Here is a 22,310-nt window from a genome sequence, read left to right on the forward strand (position 1 = left end):
AACCATGATGTTTTCCTTTTAGTGTATTTGTTGCAGAAATATTAATGTTTTGTTATGAGATAGTTCTCTACTAGGGATTATGCAGTATTTGCATAGAGTACTTCCTAAAAGCTGGAAAAAATCTGAATAACAAAATCATCTAGCCTTAAGGGTTTGGGATGAGGACTGTGGACTCAGCTTCTCTTCTTGGCCACAAGAGGGCAGCCTGTCCCGTGCACGCATCACTGCCTGCATGAAGTGTTTTGAACCCTGGGTCTTTTTAAGCGGTGGGTAATGGGACAGATAGGATGCCTGGGGAGCAGAAATGAGTGCTCATGAGCACATAATATGCTATTGAGCGGAAGCCAGGAGAGTGGTCAAAAATCCTCCCCTTAAAGGTTATCAGGCTGCAGGGAACCTCACATAATGCTGGAGGCTCAAGAATGATTGGTCCAGCTGTTGAGATCTCAGTATGGTTGGCCCATGGGGCTAAGGAAGCCAGCTGAGGAGCTGGCAGCCAGGACTTTGCAGGCTCACTGCCCACCATGCAAGGCTGACTGGAATAGCCTTTCACCTTCTAGAACTGGTGAAAGGCCAAGAGCCCTCTCTCCTGTGGATCAGGACTGCCCACGGAGATGCTCCCTTTGCTCTCTGGCAAAGGAGGCTTTGGCACAGGGGACCTGGGGTGTTGCTCTCAGGGGAAAAGGAGGCCTGGCCTGTTTTCTCCTTCCCGGGAACACCCCTGCACTGCAGTAAGTGCAAGCCCTCACCCCTGGCTCCAGAGTGTCCACTGCAGGAGCCTCCCTTTCTGTGACAGACTCACACTGTTATTAATGCAAATGGTTTTATTTTGCCACTTAAGCCACGGTTTCCTTGTGCTAGCCTGGGGGGCAGGGTGTGGGCAGGCAGCTGGACCGTGGGTTGCAGTAGTAGCAGGAGGCTAGGCAGCAGGAGCGGTGAGATGCTCAGTCTCTGTGCCCATCACTGGACTCCCAGGGGAATATCATGCAGCCCGAGTATACGGTTAGGTGGGAAGAGCTGAGGCAGGAATGGGCGCTGTTTCTCCTCATTCTGGTGAGGAGTGGGTCCCGCATGGCACAGAGCTCAGGGGACACCTCTGGTCCTGTTCTGAATGGAGCAGGACAGTGGTAGTGATCTTCCATGTACCACTGTGGGGCCATCCGCCTCCAGTTTCTCTTCCTTCTTCACCTTCTGGGCCCTTTGGCGAAAGTCCCTTTGATTCCTGAGGAAGTTACTGCTGTTCCCAGCCTCTTCCCTGGATCAGTGTCTGATCTGATGGAGGTAGCTGTTGGGGCCTGGCTTCTTCCAGTTCCGGCGGATCCTGCCACTTGTCCTCCTGGAGTTCAGATACTGATCGCCAGAGGGTGTCTCTGTGGCGCCGCTCTGCTGGTCGGCCAGTGGGGCACGGGGCTCGGGGATTCTGCAGGGAACAAATGTGTGATAGGCCCAAATCAACAGGAAGAACAGAATGAGGGCTAAAGAGACTTTGGTCATGAACTAGTAAAACACACTGTTTGGGGCAAAATGACACAAGGACTCTGGACTCGTCTGCCCCCCCGCCCCCCTGATTGCTAAAGACCATTCAAAGCTTTCAGATTCCTTTTCTGTAAAGAGAGCTGGACTAGATCAGGGTGTGTGACACTCAGCCTTTCTCCAGCTTCATGCTGTACTTGCGGCAGCCATCATTAGCCACCATACGAGACTAGAGGAACCAAGAATCCTCCTCAGCAGTTTTAATTTGGGATTGCAAGTCAGCTGGAGTTCATATGAGCAAGAGGCTGATTTGCTTCCCTTGGACCTGATGACTCGGAAGACCTGTCCAGCTCTAATATTCTGACTGTGGGCCCCGAGAAGGAAGAAGAATGGAGGGCAGAGCATAACTCCCAGTGATAGGCTAGGCTGTGTGGTTCCACTCAGCCCTGTGGGGCTCACTGTTCCCAGGCTGTCAGTGACCTAGGCAAAGAGGGGGATGACATGGGGAAGTTTAAAGTTCCTCAACAATTTTTAACTCTCAGTGCCTCTACCGAGCCCTCCTGCGCTATATTCTCTGTAATCCCACCGGCAAGATTTTAAGCAGGTTTACTTTTGATTGTTACCTGTTCTACACATTTTTTTCCCTCCTAAACAATAGTCCCTCCCACCTGGCTGAGAATCACTGCAAAATGAGGTGGCACTGATAGGACCCAGGCATTCCCTCCCGTGGAAGTTCACTAGATCCTATAGAACTCCAGTAGTAACAACACTCGGAGGCACTGTGTAGACCTTAAAGCACCCCCATGGCAGGTACTTTAGAGTGAGGCCAAGTCAGGAGCTCCAGGTCATACACCCAGAAAATGGTGGAAGGAGCATCCGTGGGGCTCACCTTCCCTCTGCCCTCCAGTTCCAGGAACCCACCTGAGCCGGCTGCAGTGGTGCAGTGAGTGGCCCAGGGGTTTTGGCCGGGGGGGCCTCTTCCTACGCAGCCTCCTCAAGGCCTCTGCCACACGGTGGTCTCCTGCACACTCCCAGATGATCTGTGCCCGCTCTTCGGCCAGCTGGTCCCCACTGCGCTGAAACAGGCCCTGGATCTGCAGCAGCTCAACATCCTGGAAGATGTTGGCTGTGGCCTGCTTGCGGCCCCGGGCCTCAGGCGGGGCCTGCCAAGGGGGCGGCTCGCTCACCACAGACGCTGGGGTTCCCATCCTGGGAGCTCTGGAGAAGGAAAGCACAGAGAGACGTCAGCTCAGCAGGCCCTTCCCAAACCTGGGGTCCTGATGGACACAAGGGCTTCTGGTGTTCCTGTTCTCTAGGGGCCAACATGCAGTAAGTCTTGACTTAAAATCACTCCAACCTCCAGGGCACCTGGGGGAAAGTATATGCATAATAGCCAGACTTTATTATAAAGTGCTTATGAGTGCGACACGTGTATTATCTCACTGACGAGGCCCCACAACTGGTCAAGTAAGACTTGTTTATCCCCACTGTACAGATGGAGTGCAGCTCAGCTGAAACGATCCTTCCCTGGTCATGAAGCCTTGCGTTAAGTGCAGAGCCAGGAGTAGAACCCAGGTCTGTGGCTCTAAAGCCCAGGCAGGCCCCAGGACACCCAGCAGCCACTGAAATGTGTCGAGTGTTTCACATGTATTGGGCACCGCCACAAGAGCCGTAGTCCCTTAACACCATGGAAGTGTCAGCACGACAGCCATATGCAGTCAGGGCTGTACCCTCATTTCCCAAATGAAGAAACTGAAGGACAGAATTGAGATGTCGCTGATGCCAAGGCCCAGGCTCTTAGCACAGAAGTGAGAAAGGGGTATGACGCTGGGCTACCCAGGCTGGAATCCTGCTTCTAGCCACCTCCGCCACTCACAGGCTCAGCGGCTTCCTGTGTAAGCTTCTCAACTATACCAGTTCCTGCCTGAGTTGCAGTGAGGACTGAGTGAAGACAGCGTTAAGAACAGTGCTCAAAGTTCTACTATTCTGCTTTTCCGTCTATAAAACTGAGAACAGTCATCCCACCTGTTTCCAAGACCCTAGAGACAAACCAAGTCCTAGAGACAGTATGAAACAGACCAGTCAGATCTAACTGTAGTCCCAAAGGCCACAGAGAGGAGCGTAGGGACCAAGACGCAGCTTGTAGGGTTAGAATATACAACCATGGGCAGAGGCTGAAATCTTAGAAGAAAGTTTAATTAAAAGGAAGGCTCATGTCCATGTCTTCCCCCCACCTTGCAGGAAGTGAGAAATGATCTTCCTCAGTTCGAGAGCGTTCTACCTTGAATAATAAAGGCAGAAGAGGCTCACACACCCTATCCTTGTTTAGTTATGAGATTGGAAAACACTAGAGACCAGGAAGACTAAGGACTCTGGTACTACACAAACTGGGCCTTTGATTCCCAGCCCTGCCACCTTCCTAGCTGTGACCCTAGGCAAGTTACTCAACCTCTCTGAGCCTCTTTGCTCAGCTGTAAAATGGGGCTCATAACCGCTTCCCAGGATTATTGTAAGGATTGAATGAGTCTAGTGTGGTATCAGGTACCTGATAACCAAATAAATGAAATACCCACCACCCTTTTGACACCAGCTTAAAAGTGGGGAAACAAAAATTAAAACATTTACATACAAAACATCCATGCTCCCTGTGACAAACCCACACAGATGGAAATCATATAAAGAAAGTGTTCCCAGCTTCTGGTGCGCAGCCTGCTTGTAGAATGGCCGACTCACCTGCCTTTATTCTCCTGAGAGTGTGAACCATCTCTCCACCCGTGTAGACTCCTCAAATGTAACTGGCCCCCACTTTTCCTGGCCTTCTCCTCACCTCAACAGCCACCCTCCTCAGTCCAGTAATTTCCACACTCCCCCGTCCCAGTGTCTAAGCTTCCTATTAGAACCCCACTCTCCTCAAAAGGTATAATAACTAAAATCTGCAGAAGACTTTCAGGTAAATTAACTTAATAAAAATTGTGCTTTTTATCTGGAAATGGGAATTTTAAAATGGATCTCTTCTTGGGCACTATTATGGAATCCGGTTAACAACCTGGTATGTGTGGTAATTAAATCCCCTGAGCTGGATGATAAAAATACACCATGACCAGAAATCAACAGTCACCATGTAACACTGTCAGGCTGATTAATAAACAAGCTAACTATGGGCATTTACTCTGCACCAGGCAATGTGGCTATATGCATGGTATCATTTCATCCTCAAAATGGTTCTAGGAATCGGGTGCTGTTAACCCTCAACTCATCGCAGCGCACAGAGGGGCAAGGGAAGCTGAGATATAGATGAAATGCCAGTGGCTCAGGCAAGGCCAGGACCTGGCGTAAGTGGGCTGCCACCGTGTTGGAAAGCCACAGCTGCCTTCACAGCCAAGCCGCTCAGAGCATATGTCTTCCCAGCACTCTGTGCGGGTGTTTCACTGTTCTTACCTGATTCACAAAGGAGGAAACCTCCAGGGGGAAAAGAAGAACGATGAATACATACACACGAGGCAGGGGTGGGGTTGCAAAATTTATTTTAATCTTTTCATTAACGTCAGAGCTGTTTACTGTGTGACCAGCTGTTCTAGCCTTGACCCCGAGGCACTCTCAAGAGGAAGATCCCCAGCTCGCACAAAAGAAATCTGGAACTGCAACCCAGCCCAGCGCACAGAGTACTGGCTCATGAGTCAGAGGACCATGTCTGAGCCCTAGTTCTGCCACTTGGCGGCCGAGGGGCCTCAGACACGTCACATCACCTTCAGGGGCCTCTGTTTCCCTCTACATCTGTAGGAAGAACAGGATGATGCTTATGCTGTCAGAGGGCGTGTGCAGAGTCCGTGATTCCGAGGGAGCTAGGTCTGTACGGAAGCAGCAATTGGGTTTGCTGGTCTGCCAAGGCTAACTAGCTGCCAGGAAGTTCCCCCAACCAATAGTTCCCCCTTTCTGCCCTCCTCAATCTTCAGTGGAGACAAGACACTTTTGCTGCTGTGGGATGTGGGGTTAGGGCGTGGGAGAAAACAGAGAAATCGCTGCTGTAAAGCATTCCAGTGACCTAGGGTGCCTCTGGCCAAGCCCGGTCTGGGTAGTGGGACAAGGGTGATACTGCTTCTCTCAGACTCAGGCCTCTCACCCTCCCTTCAGGGAGAATGGCAACAGGATCACGTAGCAGCGGCTGCCTTGGGGATGGCTTGGAGCCTGACTTCCTGGATTGGCACAGCCACATCTGCCAGGCTACAAGGGCTACAAGGCCCTGCCTTCAGCCTCTAGCCTCCAAGTTACAGTGAGTAACACACTCACCAACAAACCATCTGGGTGAGTCTGGGCCCTGCAGCTTCAACCATACCCTTGGGGTGGGGGGTCATGGCACCTCCAGATTTTGAGATCCTCACTCTTGGTTCAGTCTCCCACCCTGGGATTCAGCCGGCAGTGAGACTGGGAATAAAATTCAGTGGATTTCACATACCATTACGTGCAAACTTCGGGAAAACGGAACCAGAACACTTTTAATTATCAAAAGGAACCTTTTTAAAGATTTTATTCTTACTTACATGCTTCACTGACTGAGCCACCCAGGTACTCCTACTTTTATTATTTTTTAAAGATTTTATTTTTCAAAGAAATCCTAACCTCTCTTTTGTTTTAAGTCTATTTTTATTTATTTTGAAAGAGAGAGAGAGAGAGAGCATGAGCGAGGGAGGGGCAGAGAGAGAGGGAGAGAGAGGATCTCAAGCAGGCTCAGCAGTGTCAGTCCAGAGCCAGATGTGGGGCTTGATCTCAGGAACCATAAGACCATGAACTGAGCTGAAGTCAAGAGCTCGACACTTAGTCAAATAAGCCACCCAGGCACCCCGAAGGTTTTATTTTTTTAAGTAATCTCTTAAGTAATCTCACCCAATGTGGGGCTCAAACTTTCAACCCCGAGATCAAGAGTGGCATGCTCTACTGACTGAGCCAGCCAGCCTCCCCAGAAAAAGATTTCCTATCTTATTAAATGTGTTATTTCCCCCCCTAATTTCTTGGATAAGAGCTGAATCCAGGAGTGTATAATTGAACAATGGTAGTTTTCTAAACTGGAAAATGACACTGCACAGGGCTATTAAAAGATTATAAACGGATCTTTCATTCCGGAGTTGACATGAAAGAATATAAACATGGGTCTATGAGCAAAGGAGTAAAAACTCATTGCAAAATGCTTCAATTTGACACAAACTAGCTTTAAAATGAACCCCAAAGTAAATACCAAATGTTGAAAATGACAAAGTTCAACTTGTTTTGAAATAGGCAATAAATGAACTAGAGAGCTCTAACAAAGAAATATATTTAAGGAGTGACTCACCATGCAATGAAGTTGCAATATATATAGTGCAGAGCTTAGCATCCTTTGTAGTGTATGAAGCTCAGTCTAATCTGACTAGGCTCAGGGAGGCACAGCACCCACGAGAGGCAGAGCACACTTCGCGTCAGCCGGGTGGCAACTGCTTCCACACCCAGCTTACCTCCTCCAGATAACCCTGGTGGTGGTAATAATCTGTAATTGGAGGCAAGGGGCCTCTTGGAAAAAGGACTGGAGGCTCTGGCCCAAGGCCCAAATCAACACTTGTGGCCCTGCCACTGCACAGCTGCCAAAATTGGTGGCACTTCCAGTGGGAGGTCCAGTCCACATGGCAGTGTGAGCCCCGCGCACTTTAGGGCCTAGCCCCGGGCAGGAATGCCTGAGAGAACTGCCCACGGTGGTCCCCAGATCTAATGTGGATGTGGAGAAAGGAACGGGGATCTACCTGCAGGCTAGTTCTCAGATATAACTGGGAAAGAAACTCTAGATCTAGCAATAACTATTTTCAACGTTTCAAAAACCGTGAATTCTGGCCATGCCACTGATAACCGAGAGATGCTAGCAAGCCAGTTTCCCCTGCTTCATTTTGCTCATCATCAAAATAGTGAGAAGAGGGGGCGCCTGGGTGGCTCAGTCAGTTAAGCTTCCGGCTTCGGCTCAGGTAATGATCTCATGGTTCGTGGGTTCGAGTCCCGCGTCGGGCTCTGTGCTGACAGCTGGCTCAGAGCCTGCAGCCTGCTTCAGATTCTGTGTCTCCCTCTCTCTCTGACCCTCCCCTTCTTGCATTGTCTCTCTCTGTCTCTCAAAAATAAATAAAAACCATAAAAAAAGAAAATAAAATTATCAGAGGACCCAATTCCTTCCTTAAAACAAAACAAAAAAAACCCCACAAAAAACAAAATAGTGAGAAGAGTGAGAATAAATAACCCTGAAGGGAAAACAGGAGATAAAAGTATCTGAAAGCATCCATCTCAGTGCATTACATCATGAATGAGTGATGTTAAGGGAAAGACTGTTTAACAACCAGATGGTGTAGAATCATTTTCATTCTCCTGAAACTCCCTCAAAAGGGGACTACATTCTTGGGGAAAGAGGGTATAGGGAGATGGATTCATCTGTGGACTTCTAAGTCACAGCTGCCATGGAGGCAGCTTGCTCCGTGTCAAGCACAGAACATCATTTTCAAATAGGTAATCTCTTGAATTCTCATTTCTATGAGGGGGCACTATGGTTATACCCATTTTACAGGTGAGAAAGCTGAGCTCAGAAAGGTTAAGTAACTTGCCCAAAGTCAAACAGGAGATAGCTGATGATATACCCAGGTAGTATGACCCCAGCACCCAGGCTCTCAACCACTGTTATTTTTGTTCCTGCCAGATGGCTGACGAGGTCTTCAGGGGAAGGAGCGACCCAGGAGGCTCTGAAACCTCACAGAGTCTGCTGTCTGCTTCTGCAGGTTTCGGAAGGCGGAGGGATCGAAAAAAGTCAGATCTCCCAAGACAGCCTCGGCGCCCTCAGCACTCCGCGGCCTCGCGGGGAGTTAGAGCGATTACTCACCACGCTGAAAGGCAGCGTCGACAGACCTCAAATCGGGACCGGGCAGGCTAAGATGTGCCCATCCCAACCCCTTCACGGCCTTTCGAAAGGGCGGGCGTAGCTTTGCGCTTCCTGCTGTGAAGGTGCTCAGAAGGACCGGGCGGCGTTCGCCCATAGGGCGAGAGCTTGGGAGGGGATATCCTGGCCCAGATCGCTGGGCGACTACCCCGGCCCAGATTGGCCCCCCGGGGCTCAGACGTGGCCGCTTCGCACAACGCCGGGCCCTAAAGTGAACCTGTGGGTTCGGGTCCCAGCGATACCCGGGCTCTGATGGCCAGCCCGCCCGTTCCTACCGCACCGCGAGCCGGGACGCCAACCTACGTACCTGGCTGCCCAAGGCTGGCTACCTAGGTCACAGCCTCGACTCCCAGGAGAGAGCGCTCCCCAGCCGGGAAAGAGCCAATCCTCGGCCAAGCTTTGGTAAGAGCTCCGGGGCGAACCTTCCAAAATCGAACGCGGAGACTCTGTGGGCCAATCATCAGCAACAGAGCGGCGAGGGGCGTGTTCAGGCCCCGCCCCCTTCCCTTAGCCATCCCCGAAACCTGAGTGCGAAGATTCCCCGGGTCCAATCGGAGCGGAGTAGCGACGAGGGGGGCGTGTCCGTCGGGGCCCCTTCCCTCCGCCCTCGGCCGCCCTAGCGCGATGCCCGGAGGCGTCCCCTTCATTGACGTCAGTCCCCTGGGAGAGCGCGGTTTTGCTGGCGCGGGAGCGGGGCGGGGCCGCATTCCAGCCTCGGGGTGCGGCGGCTGCGAGCCCAGCAGGGTACACGTGATGGGTGCCCCCTCTCCTGGGCCCGAGGCCAGCGCGCAGGGCGCTGTACTCCTTGCAGTGTGTGGCCCTCTGCAAACAGATCTGCAGTTCCTTAAATTCACCTCCCAGACAGACCACTGTCTTCTGGCTCCAGCTTTGAGGGAAAGGAAGGGATGGTCAGACCTTGAGCTTCAAAGCTAGAAGGTCGTAGGTTCGAATATTACATCATCTGTGCAACTTTGGGCCAGTTACCTAAATGACAGTGTTAGGAAGGTTGTATACATTCATTCGACAACGGTCAGTCCATTAGGGACCCACCCTGTCCAAATTCTTTAACAGGCAGTGAATAGGAGACGCCTATAAGCCCCTGCCCTGGGGAATTTACAGCCCAGCAAGGGAGGCAGATATTAAAAAGCTTAAAACATTTTAGCAGTGATTACAATTGTAATAAACATTATAGCTATAGAAGAGTCAAATGGAGGTCTCTAAGCTCCCTGTAGGAAGTCCAGGAAGGTAGAAGAAGTAACATCTAAGCTAAAATGTGAAGGAGGAGTTGAAGTTGGTCAGATGAAGAGGAGTGGGTCTGGGAAGAGTGTTTAAGGAAGAGAGAATAGCATGTGCTAAGTCTAGGAGGTAGCTGGATTCAGGAAGACTTGAAATAAGACCTGGAGTAAGGCTAGCAAGAGAGAAATTGGTGAAGCAGGAGTCAGAGGCGGGCCATGAAAAAGTTTCCAGTTGACTCTCTGAGGGGAATACCATTTTATTTGTTTAATAGGTATTTTATTTTAAGTTTCTTTTTGAGAGAGAGAAAGAACCCAGTGGAGGACAGAGAATCTGTGCGGAACCCAATTCAGGTTCCATCCGTGAGATCATGAAATGAGCAAAGCCAGACGCTTAACTGACTGAGCCACTGAGGTGCCCCTTAATAGATATTTTATAGCACTCACCATGTGCCAGTAATGCCAGTCAGCACTTTACAAATATTAGCTCATATCATCCTCCTGACAAATTTGTGTTGTTAGAAGGTCACTTTGGCCATAGGTGAACTTGGATTAAAGGGGGTGGGTGTGGATGCAGAGTGCCCCATAGGTTCTTGATAAATGCTTGTTTACCTCTTTGGAAAATGAGATGTTCTTTGCTCACTAGTTCAAAAATGGTCAGGAAGGTGCCTGGCAATAGGCAGCTAGGTCTCCCCGACTTCTTTTTCACTTAAGATCTGACCTTCATAGTCATTTAAGTGTGATTTCTCTTCTGTAAAAGTTCCAAAAGGGGAAGGAGTAAGAGCCAGCACACAAGGATTTGTGGGTTCCTTTCTGCAAGACGGAAGGAAGGGATGTTTGGGAGCTGTTCTCCCTTATCCCAGGGTCTCCATTCCCTCTTCCTTCCTTCCTTCCTTCCTTTCTTTAAAACAAATTTTTTTAAACATTTATTTATTTTTGAGAGACAGAGCTAAAACGGAGGAGGGGCAGAGAGAAGGAGACACAGAATCTGAAGCAGGCTCCAGGCTCTGAGCAAATGTTCAGCACAGAGCCCGATGTGGGGCTCGAACCCAGGAACTGTGAGATCATGACCTGAGCCGAAGTCAGACGCTTAACCAACTGAGCCACCCAGGTGCCCCTTCAGTCCCTCTTTCTTTCCTGCACAAACACATTAGAAAGTGCTTTGCTGTTACAAGGGTTTTAACGGTGGTTTCTCTTTGTCTTTCCTGAAGACCTGGGGAAATAGCAAAAAGAACAAAGAAACCAGCAATATTCATCCCCAATAGAAGGCACTGACTGCTGCAATGCCTTTCAGCAAACTGCTTGGCTAAAGAGAGGACTGTGTGGACTCCTAAACAGGATGGCTGGGTTTCTAAACCAGGGACTCCCCGTACCCTGTATCCTGATGCCTGGAGCTCAGAGGAGCATACCAGGATAGGAATTGGGAACTTGTGGCTTCTGGGTCAGATGTGACTAAGGCTGGGTGGAGAATATCTAGTCTCTCCAAACACTTTTGCAGGCATGTGACCGTACGCTTACCCCACAATGGAACCATTTCTGTCAGCTTTATGATTCAGTGTTTCTGATGAGAAGATAAGGTTCTTCCAATCATGCAGGCGCAGAGAATCTGGGATCCACCCCCCCGCCCCCCACAACAGAGCCCTGTTTAGAGAAGAAGGTCAGCTCTGAGGAATGGAGCCCTGATGTAATTCAGGCCAACACTGGTTTTACCAGGTATCAGATTAAGGTGAGGTGAGAGGCATACTCCTTGGGTATCATATTTAAGGGGGCACTAAATAAGCAAGATAAGTATTTTAATGTAATATTTTAAAAAATCAAAATGTAAAACATCCAGGGTGAACAAAATATCAACACGTAAAATAAAGACAGACTGTTGTTTGTTTTATGACCTGGCGTCATTTTGCAATGGGAACAGTCATTTCCAATCAGCCCATGGTTTCCATGTGGGTCACCATTATGTTCCCTGCCAATTAGCTTTAGGAGGGTTGAGAATAGTGTGTGAACAGATTGGGCAACACAAGGCTTTATGTATGGTCATGTGTTTTGATGGTAGGGCTTTCATCAGCTTTTTCCATTTGATTCAAAATATGGGAGAATATTTCAGTAGGCGCATATAAGAGTGCATATGTTTCCTTTTGCCTCAGGCGCCAGTATGGCTCAGCAAGATGCTGGTTTCAAGGGCAGTAGAGCCTAGGAAAGGGGTTTCAGCTGCTCAACCGTAAGCAAATAACCTAACCTCTCTACTTTTCTATTCTCTCATCTGTACAGTGGGAATAACCATGGCCACCTCTCTGTGTTGCTGTGAGGATGAAGTGAGGTGTCATAGACAGAACTCCATATAAACCTTGCCCCAGATGCTAACCCAGCATTTAACTCCTTCCCTCTCTGTCCTGCAGGAGTTGTTCAAGAAACTCTTACAAATGGTTCCCCACTGGGGTTGAGATTTGTTCCAGTGGGCTTGCTGCTATCTGTCCTGTTTTGGGGAGAGCAGAGCTGATGAGCAGTAGTGTGACTCCTGAATCAACTCTGTTTTTCTTTTTCTTTTTTTAAGATTTTATTTTAATTTTAGAGGGTGGGGGGGAAAGTGTGAGCAGGAAAGAGGGGTAGAGGGAGGGTGAGAGAGAAAGAATGCCAAGCAGGCTCCACGCTCAGGGCAGAGCCTGACATTGTGCTCGATCCCAAGACCCTGAAATCATGACCTGAGCCAAAATCAACAGTCAGACACTCAACCCCCTGAGCTACCCAGGTGCCCCAACTCTGTTTTTTTTTTTTTAATAAATGATCCTGGTAATGGTAATTCTAAACTTTTTAAAAAGCACCCTTTTGCTTAGGACATTATACAAGGCAACTTACTACAGCCCTCTTCTTCGAACTTAACAACCAAAAACAGTAAAGTCCTACAGGCAAATGGTACGTTACAGAAGCAGTAAAAAACAAAACACAGCAAATGAAAACCCCACACCTAATCTAATCTATGTAGATCATAACAAGAAGTCAGTTTTGTCTGCTCAGGCTGCCATAATAAAATACCACTGGCTGGGGGGCTTAACAACAGAAATTTGCGTTCTCACAGTTGTGTGGGTGGCAAGTCCAAGATCTAGGTGCCAGCCCATTCAGGTTCTGGGGAGAGCTCTCTTCCCGGGTTGCAGACAACAGCCTGCTCACCGTGTCCTTGTGGTGAAGAGAGAGGGAGCTCTCCGGTGCCTCTTCTTCTAAGGGCACTAATCCTATCAGATCAGGGCCGCACTCATATGGAACTCTCATTTAACCATAATTACTTCCTTACTCCAAACGCAGTGAGATTGGAGCTGGAGGTTCAACATGTGAATGTGGGGGGACACAATTCAGTCCATAGCAAGTATGAACTCACATTTTTTTGCGTTTTGTTTTTATCTTTTTAATGTTTGTTTTTGAGAGAGAGCAGGGGTGGGGGCGGGCAGGGAGAGACAGAAAGAGAGGCAAAATCCAAAGCAAGCTCCAGGCAGTCAGCACAGAACCCGATATGGGGCTCGACCTCACAAATCGTGAGATCGTGACCTGAGCAAAGTCAGACACTTAACTGACTGCGCCATCCTGGTGTCCCTGAACTCAGAGTTTTTAACAGACAGCTAAATAGATATAGAAATAAGCAAGTCATAAAAGTATGCATATGTTTAAATGTATACGTGTACACGTATACATGTGTATGGATACACACAAACACACACACGGACACACACACTCCCCAGCTGTGCCGGCCGGGAAGCAATGAGGCCACAGAGGAAGAAGCACATTTACAACCCACATACTGAGTTCCCAATATCATGCTCCACAAAAGGAACCACGGCTCCTTGGAGAAATGAATCAACCGCTGGGGTTGAGAAATTTCAAGATAATTCTAGAACATCTTGTGTTGGAAAGTTAGGAAGTACTCAAAGAATGATGGAAACATCAAAAGGACTAGGAGTCAGATGAGAAGGGCTCCCATCAACAAAGACAGAGCATCAAAACATGACAATAACAGATTATAACCCAGTGAGCAAAATAATACCGAAGTCCACAGCAATATATAAATGAATAAGTGAGGACACAGAGGAGAAGAAACAGGCTTCCCTTGTAGTAGAATGCCAGCTAATTGATGTAGAAGCAATGAATTGTCTAGAAAATCATTAATGGCGATTGAAACAGCCCTGTGGCCAATTATAAAAACAAGGATTGTAGTAATTTTGCATATTTTCTTTCTGTTGTATATACATGGTGGTTTTGTACATATTGACCTTTTTCTTTCTCTCTCTTCACATTTTCATTTCATTTGGAAGTGTTGGAAGTTGTTGGAAGTTAATGTTACCAGTTTAGTCTCTAGTTAACAGTACATTCTGAGGGACTCTGGCAAAATCTGAGAAGCATTTCATACAGACTGTTGGGGCTGTGTGTCTCCTTACTTTGGAGAGAGGGTGTGGGAACTTATAAGAAAGATAGTTGTATCTCATTAGGTGGAAATATGCAGTTGTTTCATTGTTGTATGCAAGTCCAGATGTATGTAACAGTGTGCATACGGGGGACATGCGTCTCCGAAGAGGTAGACTGTGCCAGTTATCCGTGGGCTAACAGAGCCGAGTCCTGAAAATATTTTTTCCCAGCTGGCACAGTGCTCAGCTTTGTCACTAGAGGGCGCTGGCAAGACACTGTCCGAGGCAGAGCTTCTCCCCTTGGTTCTGGTGTGTCCTGCGGCAGAGCCCCTGCCCACTGCGAGGGCGGCTCCTGGAGCCCGTGGGATTTCTCAGGCACCAGGTCCTGCAGCGTGGGCTCCCGCAGTGCCTGGGTCCTAGGGCGCGGGGCAGCCAGCAACGCACAGTGGCTAATAGCTTCCCTGAGCTCCTCGAGGAGCTTTGCCAGAACTTTTGAGGTCCGTGTAGTAGCTCCCTTGAATGATTGCTCCCAACTCCCCAGATGGCGAATTCCCGGCAAATTCTACAAATGCAGCTCGTCAGGGACTTCGCCATTCATTGGGCCACAGCTACTATGTCCTCTCTAAGGAGATCTGAATCGTGGCCTTGGTGGGCGGGAGGGGGAGAGAGCTCTTCTTACAGGCCCATCTCAGCCCTAAGGGGTAGTGGATGTCCCTTCTATCTTCTTTTCCTGTGTTCCTTAGCGTTCTCTTTAACTGCTTGTGAGTCAACGCCTCAGCATGCATTCTAGTAAATAATCCCTTATATTGAGGTTTCCCTATTCAAATGACTGTGTGGTTTCTGTCTCATGATAGGACTGGCTGATCCAGTGCACAGCGGGGAGCCTGCTAGGTTGGTGAGGATAAAGAACCTCGAGTGAGGAAAAACAATCCTCAAGTGACAGCAGGCTTTTGCTTTCTAATCCAGTGATCCACTGAGAACCAGTGAGCTGCGTGTCCAAGTTCGTTCAGAAAACAGTATCGATAATAGACCTAACACGCATGAGCGCTAAGCATGCTGCGTCTCATGGAATCCGCACAACGGCCCAGTGAAATCATGTCATTAGTGTTAATCTCATCACACCAGTGAAAAAGCTGAGGTTCAGAGACCTGCAGGATGTCGACATGCCCTCCAGTTACAACTGCTGCCTAACAAACCACCAAAACACTGAGTGGCATAAAATGACCATTTTATTATGCTCACGGAATCTGTGGGTCAGAGTGTTTTGAAATGTACTCAGGATCAGGGCACCTGGGTGGCCCAGTCAGTTAAGCCTCTGACTCTTGATTTCAGCTCAGCTCATGATGTCACAATTCATGAGTCTGAGCCCCAGACCAGGCTCTGTGCTGACAGTGTGGAGCCTGTGTGGGATTCTCTCTCTGCCCCTCCCCGGCTCGCAACTCTCGATGGAAGAGGAATCAAAGAGTTTGCAGCCATTTTGTTTGTACACCACCACGGAGTGGAAGTAGGAGTCGGACCCCAGCAGTTGGGATCCGAACCCTCCTTGCTTCACTACAGTGCCATCGTTAGAAACAGACATGTGTTGAAGTTAGCTCACGTGAAGAAGTGGGGGGGAGGTTACTGGAAAGCATCAGTGAGGCCACAGAACTGGAGTCTCGCTGAACATCCTGGAGCAAGTCATAGGCAGCTAGCTGGTCTTTCTTATCATCTTATCATAGCTGCCTGTGATGGTTACTTTTTTTTTTTTAATGTTTATTTATCTTTGAGAGATTGTGTGAGCTGGGCAGGGACAGAGAGAGAGGGAGACAGAATCTAAAACAGGCTCTGTGCTATTAGTGCAGAGCCTGATTCGAGGTTTAAATTCACAAACTGTGAGATCATGACCTGAGCCGAAGTCAGGGGCTTAACCCACTGAACCACCCAGGCGCCCTGATGTGATGGTTAATTTTATGTGTCAGGGTGCCTGGGTGGCTCAGTCGGTTAAGCGTCCGGCTTCTGCTCAGGTCATTATCTCACGGTTCGTGGGTTCGAGCCCCGTGTTGGGCTCTGTGCTGACAGCTCAGAGCCTGGAGCCTGTCTTCGGATTCTGTATCTCCCTCTCTCTCTCTGGTCCTCCCCTGCTTGCACTGTCTCTCTCTGTCTCTCAAAAATAAATTAAAAAAAATAAATTTAAAAAATTTTATGTGTCAATTTGACTGGGCCACAGGGTACCGAGATATTTAGTCAAACATTATTCTGGGTGTGTCTGTGAGGGTGTTTTGGGATGAGATTAACATCTGAATTGGTAGACTGAGTAAAGCAGATTGGCCTCTCTAATATGGGTGGGCCTTGTCCAATCAGTTAAAGGTCTGAATAGAATAAGGCCGATCCTCTCACAAGTAAGAAAGACTCTCTCCTGAGGCACCTGGCTGGCTCAGTCAGAAGGGTGAGCAACTCTTGATCTTGGGGTTGTGAATTTGAGCCTCATGTTGGCTGTAGAAATTACCTAAATACAACACTTAAAAAAAAAAAAAGCAAACAAAAGAACAGGGTATCTGGTGTAACAGTTGGTTAAGTGTCTGACTCTCGAGTGCGGCTCAGGTCATGATCTCATAGTTTATGAGTTTGAGCCCCGAGTTGGGCTCAGTTCTTATGGCACAGAAACTGCTTAAGATTCTGTCTCTCTCTTTCTCTCTCCTTCCCCAGCTTGTGCTCCCTCTCTCTCTCAAAATAAACTTTAAAACTAAAAAGAGAGAGAGAGAAAGGAAGAAAGAAAAAAGAAAGAAAGAAAAAGAAAATAGACTTTCTAGACTTTCTCCTGCCTGACAGTCTGAGCTGAGGCATTGTTTATTTTTCCCACCTTTGGACTCTAACTGAAACACTGTCTCTTCCTGTATCTTTAGGCTAAAGTACACCATGGCTCTCCCGAGTCTCCACCTTGCCAGCTGCAGATCTTGGAACTCATCAACCTTCATTGTGGGGCTACACCAACCAATTTCTTATAATAAATCTACATGTATATGTATATGTATATCCATCCATCCACCCATCCATCCATCCATCCTGTTTCTCTAGACAGCCCTGACACACTGCTCTTTTCTCTGCAGATCAGCTTCCTCTGCTGACTCAGAATTTCTACTCCCCCTAAATTTGCCTCCTGCTCTGACTTTGGTTACTCCAGCACTAGCTCCATTTAGGAATGACCATTTGGCCGAAATCCAAAGGAAGGACCCTGAGAGGTCCAGCTTGGGTCAGACATGGAGGTGGGGAAGCCGAGGCAGAGCTTTATAGTATAAACGGACCCTCTATCTAGAGCCGCCACTCCAACAGGGGCTGTGGGTACGGGAAGAAGACTGCCATGGGAGAGACAGGCAGGCCTCCTAAAGCATTTCAATGCCACTGAAGATTCTTGCTCTTCTCTTGATCCCTGAATGCCATGATGTTAGCTATTCTGGCATCTTCCTGGTGGGTCAGGACAAGGTCTTCTTGGTCCAAATGGCTTCTATGACCTTTGATCTCTTCCAGCCATGACGGCCATGTCCCACTCTGCCTGTCTAGGTGAAGGCGGTGGGATTTCTTGGCAGCAGAGAGAAAACCAGAGGTGGAGAAAAATCTCCGTGATCCTCCCCATCAGAAGCCCCAGCGGTAATGGGAGTTGGAGACCAAGTGGTAGTGGAGGAGAGACCACATTTACTTTTGCTCTGTGGTTTCAAGGAATAATGTCTTACAAAGAGTCTTGTGGGACTGGATCTAAGGGGCAAGCTCTAAGGGGCAGATGTAGTGTTTCCAGTGGTCTAGAAATCTAAATTTAGTCACTACCTTAGTCTTTCTGCATCACATTTTCCTCAATTGTCAAATGGAAATAATGAATTACCTATCTCTTAAGGTTGTTGGAAGAGCCAAGGAGGAGATGCAGGTGAAACGCACAGCACCAAGCATCATCTGATGGCAACCCTGGGCTCTAACTCAGCCTGTGGGCCTCATTCCTCCTGCTTTAAAGCTCCAGCTGCGGGTGGGGTAGAGAGTTAGGGGCACAAACCACCCTTTCCTGGAGCCATTTCACACAGTAGGGTAATATATGGAAACAGCATACACAGTCAGGCTCCCCACGTGCAGATCTTGGCACCTGTGACGGCCACACCCACTCTCCCAGCCCCCTGCCTGCTGACCGTCTCTACAGCAGGGGTCATCCTCTTTGTCACTGCTCAGGGGCAGTCCTCTGACAAGTCCTCCGAGACCAAGGCTGAAGTCCGGGATATATGCACTGATTAAAAGCCTGGATTTGGAGGGGTGCCTGGGTGGCTCAGCCAGTTAAGCCTCTGACTTTAGCACAGGTCCACGGGTTTGAGCCCTACGTGAGGCTCTATGTCTGGAGCTCAGAGCCTGAAGCCTGCTTCAGATTCTGTGTCTCCCTCCCTCTCTGCCTCTCCCCCACTCCCGCTCTGTCTGTCTCTCTCTCAAAAATAAATAGACATTAAAACTTTTTTTTTAAAAGCCTGGATTTGGAGATCAAATATTTGAATGCCATTCTCCATTAGATATGTGACATTAGATAAGTCATATAAGCTCCCTCTGCCTCAGTTTCCTCATTTTAAAAGTGGAAGTGGTTTTCATGACCTTATGTCACAGAGCTATTGTGAGAAGTGAGACAAGTGTGGAAAGCACCTGGCATGGTGCCTGGTACATGGTAGGCGCTTTGCAAATGTTGTTATTACTGTTGAGCCACTGCCACTTTTATCCAAGGCTGACGGGCAGAGTGGTGGTGCTTGATTCAATCTATCCTGGCTCAGGGTGTCCATCCTCATAGGTGAGGCCCCTCCTTTCCTCAGGAGTGTGGTCTGCTGAGGTCTGCACATGCCCACGACAGATCTCAGCAGGAGGTCAGCGTCAGCAGCTCATGGGCGGTTGACTCACAGTGAGGTCTCATGGGCATGCACTTTGGTCACTCACGGTTACCTCATCTTAGGGACCCAGGCCTGCCAGATGGCATTCTGGGTGGCTTCATGCAGAGACAAGCCTCAGCGGATACCTGTGGCTCCTACTCTGGTCCTGGCCAGCTTCTCCTAGAGAGTGAGGGCTGAGCTTTGCCAGAGTCAAATGCCTTTACCACTTCCATGCCCAGCCCGTGGCCCCTGGCCTCCTTCTGCCCAGAGGTGCCTAGAATCCAGGCTGCCTCATAGCTCCAGCAGAGGCCAAGTTCTCTGTGGGGGATGGGCTAACAAATTCAAGAGCCACCCAGATTTCTACCCAACTCCACCCAGAGGGGACCCCTTCCACCATCCCAGAGGTCCCTGTTTCCGCAGCCTGGTGGAAGTTAGCTTGGGAACGGGCCTGGAGGTATGAGCCACTTGACTGACAAATGAGAGTTCATGTCCTAGGCTGACTTACAGAGCTCCTGTACAGAGCCCCTTGCCCCAAGGAAACACTGGATTGTCAGACAGAAGACCTAAGTTCTGAACTTGGCATTCATATCGTCAACCAGCTGTGTGACCTGGAGCCAGTCACTTACCTTCCGCAGGCCTTAGTTACCCCTCCATAAAATGAGAAACCTGGAACAAATGATCTTTAAGGCCTCTCCCAACTCAGCTACATGATTGTAGCCTAATACCAGGTATATATGTAGTAGGTGTTCAGGAAATGTTCATTTAGTAATTTAATAATTAGATACAAGGCAAGATTCTGCAGGTCCCAACACTCATATACTTCCTCACTATGAGTTTTGCCTCTGCTATTAGCTAATTTGCGTCGAGTCCCAGCTCCAGGCTTTGGTATTAAGCCAAGGTGAGTTGAGTCCATATGTGCAGTACATTTGTTGTAACCCAGAGACGAAGACAGAACGGACTGAACATTGAGAGCTGGTCGTGGGACCCCAGGGCGGCACACATTCCTCCTTGTTCTGGGCATATTGAAAGTCCATTGCTTTGGGGCTTTGAGGATCCAGCCTCACTACTTTTTGTTCCCTGAACAGCTTAGGCCCTGTTTTTGCTCACACTGTGCCCTCTGCCTCCAGAACCTGTCAGGGTCTGGGATTTATCCCGCTTACAAGCTAATAAGCTAGCCTGCTGTTTTTCCTAAATGCTGGCAGAAGACACTGTTTCCTGAGTCAGACACTCCTGGCACGGCAGGCGGTGTGAGCATCATCATTATGCCTCTTTCCCTTGTTCCCTAGGTTCACAGGGATGTTACACTTGCAAGAGCTTTGTGTCATAGCTGCTGAGCACCGAGCTTGGGAAACCCACCACTGTCCCCCCCTGCCACCACTACTTTTATAGTAAGCAATAAGCAAGCCTGCTCTCTGCCTTGGAGAAGATGTGCTCTCCGCCCTCAAAGGCACTGGCTGCCGGTCACAACACTGAGAAACGGTTGGCAAACGAATGAGCAGCCATGGCTTTGCATCCTCAGCACACGCAGTGATAGCAGCCAGGGCTGCCCAGGACCCGTGGTACACTGCCTTGCCCGACAATGCCTAGCCCCCACCTCTGCTTCTCAAAATTCTACCCGCCCCCTAAAGGCACTTCATTCTGAAAGCTTTCCCCAGCTCTCTCCCTTTTATATTTCCTTGCATCTACCTCTCTCTTTTATGTCCACAGCTGTCCCTCCACAACCAGAAGGGTGCAAACACTGTGAGGGCAGGAACGGGTGCTCCGGATTCCTACACTCCACACCCAGATTGTTTGCATCCAGCAGGTGCTTGGACCATATTTGTTTTGGAGGAATCAAGATCTTGTGTGCTTATGCTTTTGCAGAGTCTCCTGGACTGCCCCTTGGAATGTCTTCAGGATTCCAGAGGCTAAAAATATCTTCCCAAAGCCACCAATTGGCTTCCTTGTAAGGAGCTGGACTTAGCTGTGAGTCTGAAGGTTTGTCCCCACCAGGTGGCGCTCCACCCTTATATCTCCGATGCCTTTTTCAGACCAGGGAAGGACTCTTTTGCTCTCAATGTTTGGTTAGGTCCGCTGCTCTCAGAGATAGTTTGTGTGGCACGACTTCATCATGAGCCCAGCACCCAGATTCAGCCCCCAGCTGCCCGTCCTAGCTCCAGCTCTTCTCGAGACTGGCACCCTGAGAACACTGAGGATGTCCCTCAGGAGTTGCTCAGGGATGCTGAGAGAAAAGCCCCAGAATTGGCATCAGAAGACCTAGTTTTGAGTCTCCACTTTGACACTTGCTAGTCTGTTTCTCTGAGCAAGTTACATAACTTTTCTGGGTCTCTGTAATAAGAGCTGAGGATAAAATATGGGGAAGTATATATAAGCATTTTGAATATGGGCCTGGAGCCAGCCATACCGGGACTCCTATTAAAACTGTCACCCATCAGCTCCACGAACATGTTCACCTTCCTTAACCTTCTGAGTCCTGGCTTCCTCACCAGCAGATCAGAGTATAGGAGCGCCTGGCTGGCTCAGTTGGTACACCATGTGACTCTCAATCTTGGAATCAGTGAGTTCAAGCCCTACATTGCACGTAGAGCTTACTTTAAAAAATAAAACAAAACAGTGCCTAGAGGGGTGCCTGGGTGGCTCAGTCAGTTAAGTGTCCAACTTTGGCTCAGATCATGATCTCCTGGTTTGTGAGTTCAAGTTCCGTGTTGAGCTCTATGCTGACAGCTCAGAGCCTGGAGTCTGCTTCAGATTCTCTGTCTTCCTCGCTCTCTCTGCCCCTTCCCCGCTCAAAAATAAACATTAAAAAAAAAGTGCCTAAAGAAAGCATGGTAGGCATTCAATGAACAATGGTCACACATATATTATGCATCCCTAGACCCTAAAATGCTGCCTAGTGTCTAGCAGGTGCTAAATATCCATTTGCTGAATGAAAGGATTTCACAGATGAAGAAACTGAGGCACAAAGCAGTTAAGTACCCACCCCCACCGGGTCCCAGCACAAGGGAGTGGTGAAGCAGTGATGCTAGCCAGGCAGTGTGCCTCCAGGGTTTGCACTCCGAGCCCTGTACTGTTATCTCACACAGATATGAATGTGATACATCCCCTCTTAGTCATTTAAAATATGCATTCAGAGGTTTCTCCGGTCCCTGGAGGCGTGGCTGTGTTGGCAGGAGGGGCAGTAGCCCCCAGAGAAGCCACATAAACTTTCTCCCACAAAGAGGCTGCTGGAAGACAGACCAGCTCCCCAGGCCAGGGTGCCAGTGGACACATCCCATGACCAGATGAGGGACTAGCTCTGCAGGTAGGGTCAGCTGGAGACTGAGCGTGCATGGTCCCCAAGGTAAGATGGCCTCTCGGTTTCATTGCCGTTCCCACAACTGAAGAGAGGATCACATTTTTTTTTTTTAGAAAACCTAGA

The 22,310-nt window shown here is 48.9% G+C and overlaps 1 protein-coding gene across 3 annotated transcripts; it reads right to left on the bottom strand.

The window, feature by feature from the left end:
• Positions 1–806: 806 nt before the first annotated feature.
• On the bottom strand, positions 807–8,868 carry AVPI1 (arginine vasopressin induced 1). Of its 3 annotated transcripts, none has more exons than XM_029932322.1 (3): positions 8,718–8,859; positions 2,395–2,691; positions 807–1,420 (listed from the first exon to the last, which is right to left on the bottom strand). In XM_029932322.1, the coding sequence occupies exons 2-3, from the start codon at positions 2,679–2,681 to the stop codon at positions 1,261–1,263; spliced, it is 447 nt and encodes a 148-aa protein (XP_029788182.1). In that variant the 5' UTR covers positions 2,682–2,691; positions 8,718–8,859; the 3' UTR covers positions 807–1,260. The 3 variants fall into 3 exon arrangements, with proteins under 3 accessions (XP_029788182.1, XP_029788183.1, XP_029788184.1); XM_029932323.1 differs by lacking the exon at positions 8,718–8,859 and adding an exon at positions 8,354–8,700; XM_029932324.1 differs by having other exon boundaries at positions 1,333–1,420; positions 2,363–2,691; positions 8,718–8,868.
• Between the last annotated feature and the right edge of the window lie 13,442 nt (positions 8,869–22,310).

The sequence above is a fragment of the Suricata suricatta genome, chromosome 2 (genome assembly GCF_006229205.1).
Source record: "Suricata suricatta isolate VVHF042 chromosome 2, meerkat_22Aug2017_6uvM2_HiC, whole genome shotgun sequence".
Taxonomy (NCBI): domain Eukaryota; kingdom Metazoa; phylum Chordata; class Mammalia; order Carnivora; family Herpestidae; genus Suricata; species Suricata suricatta.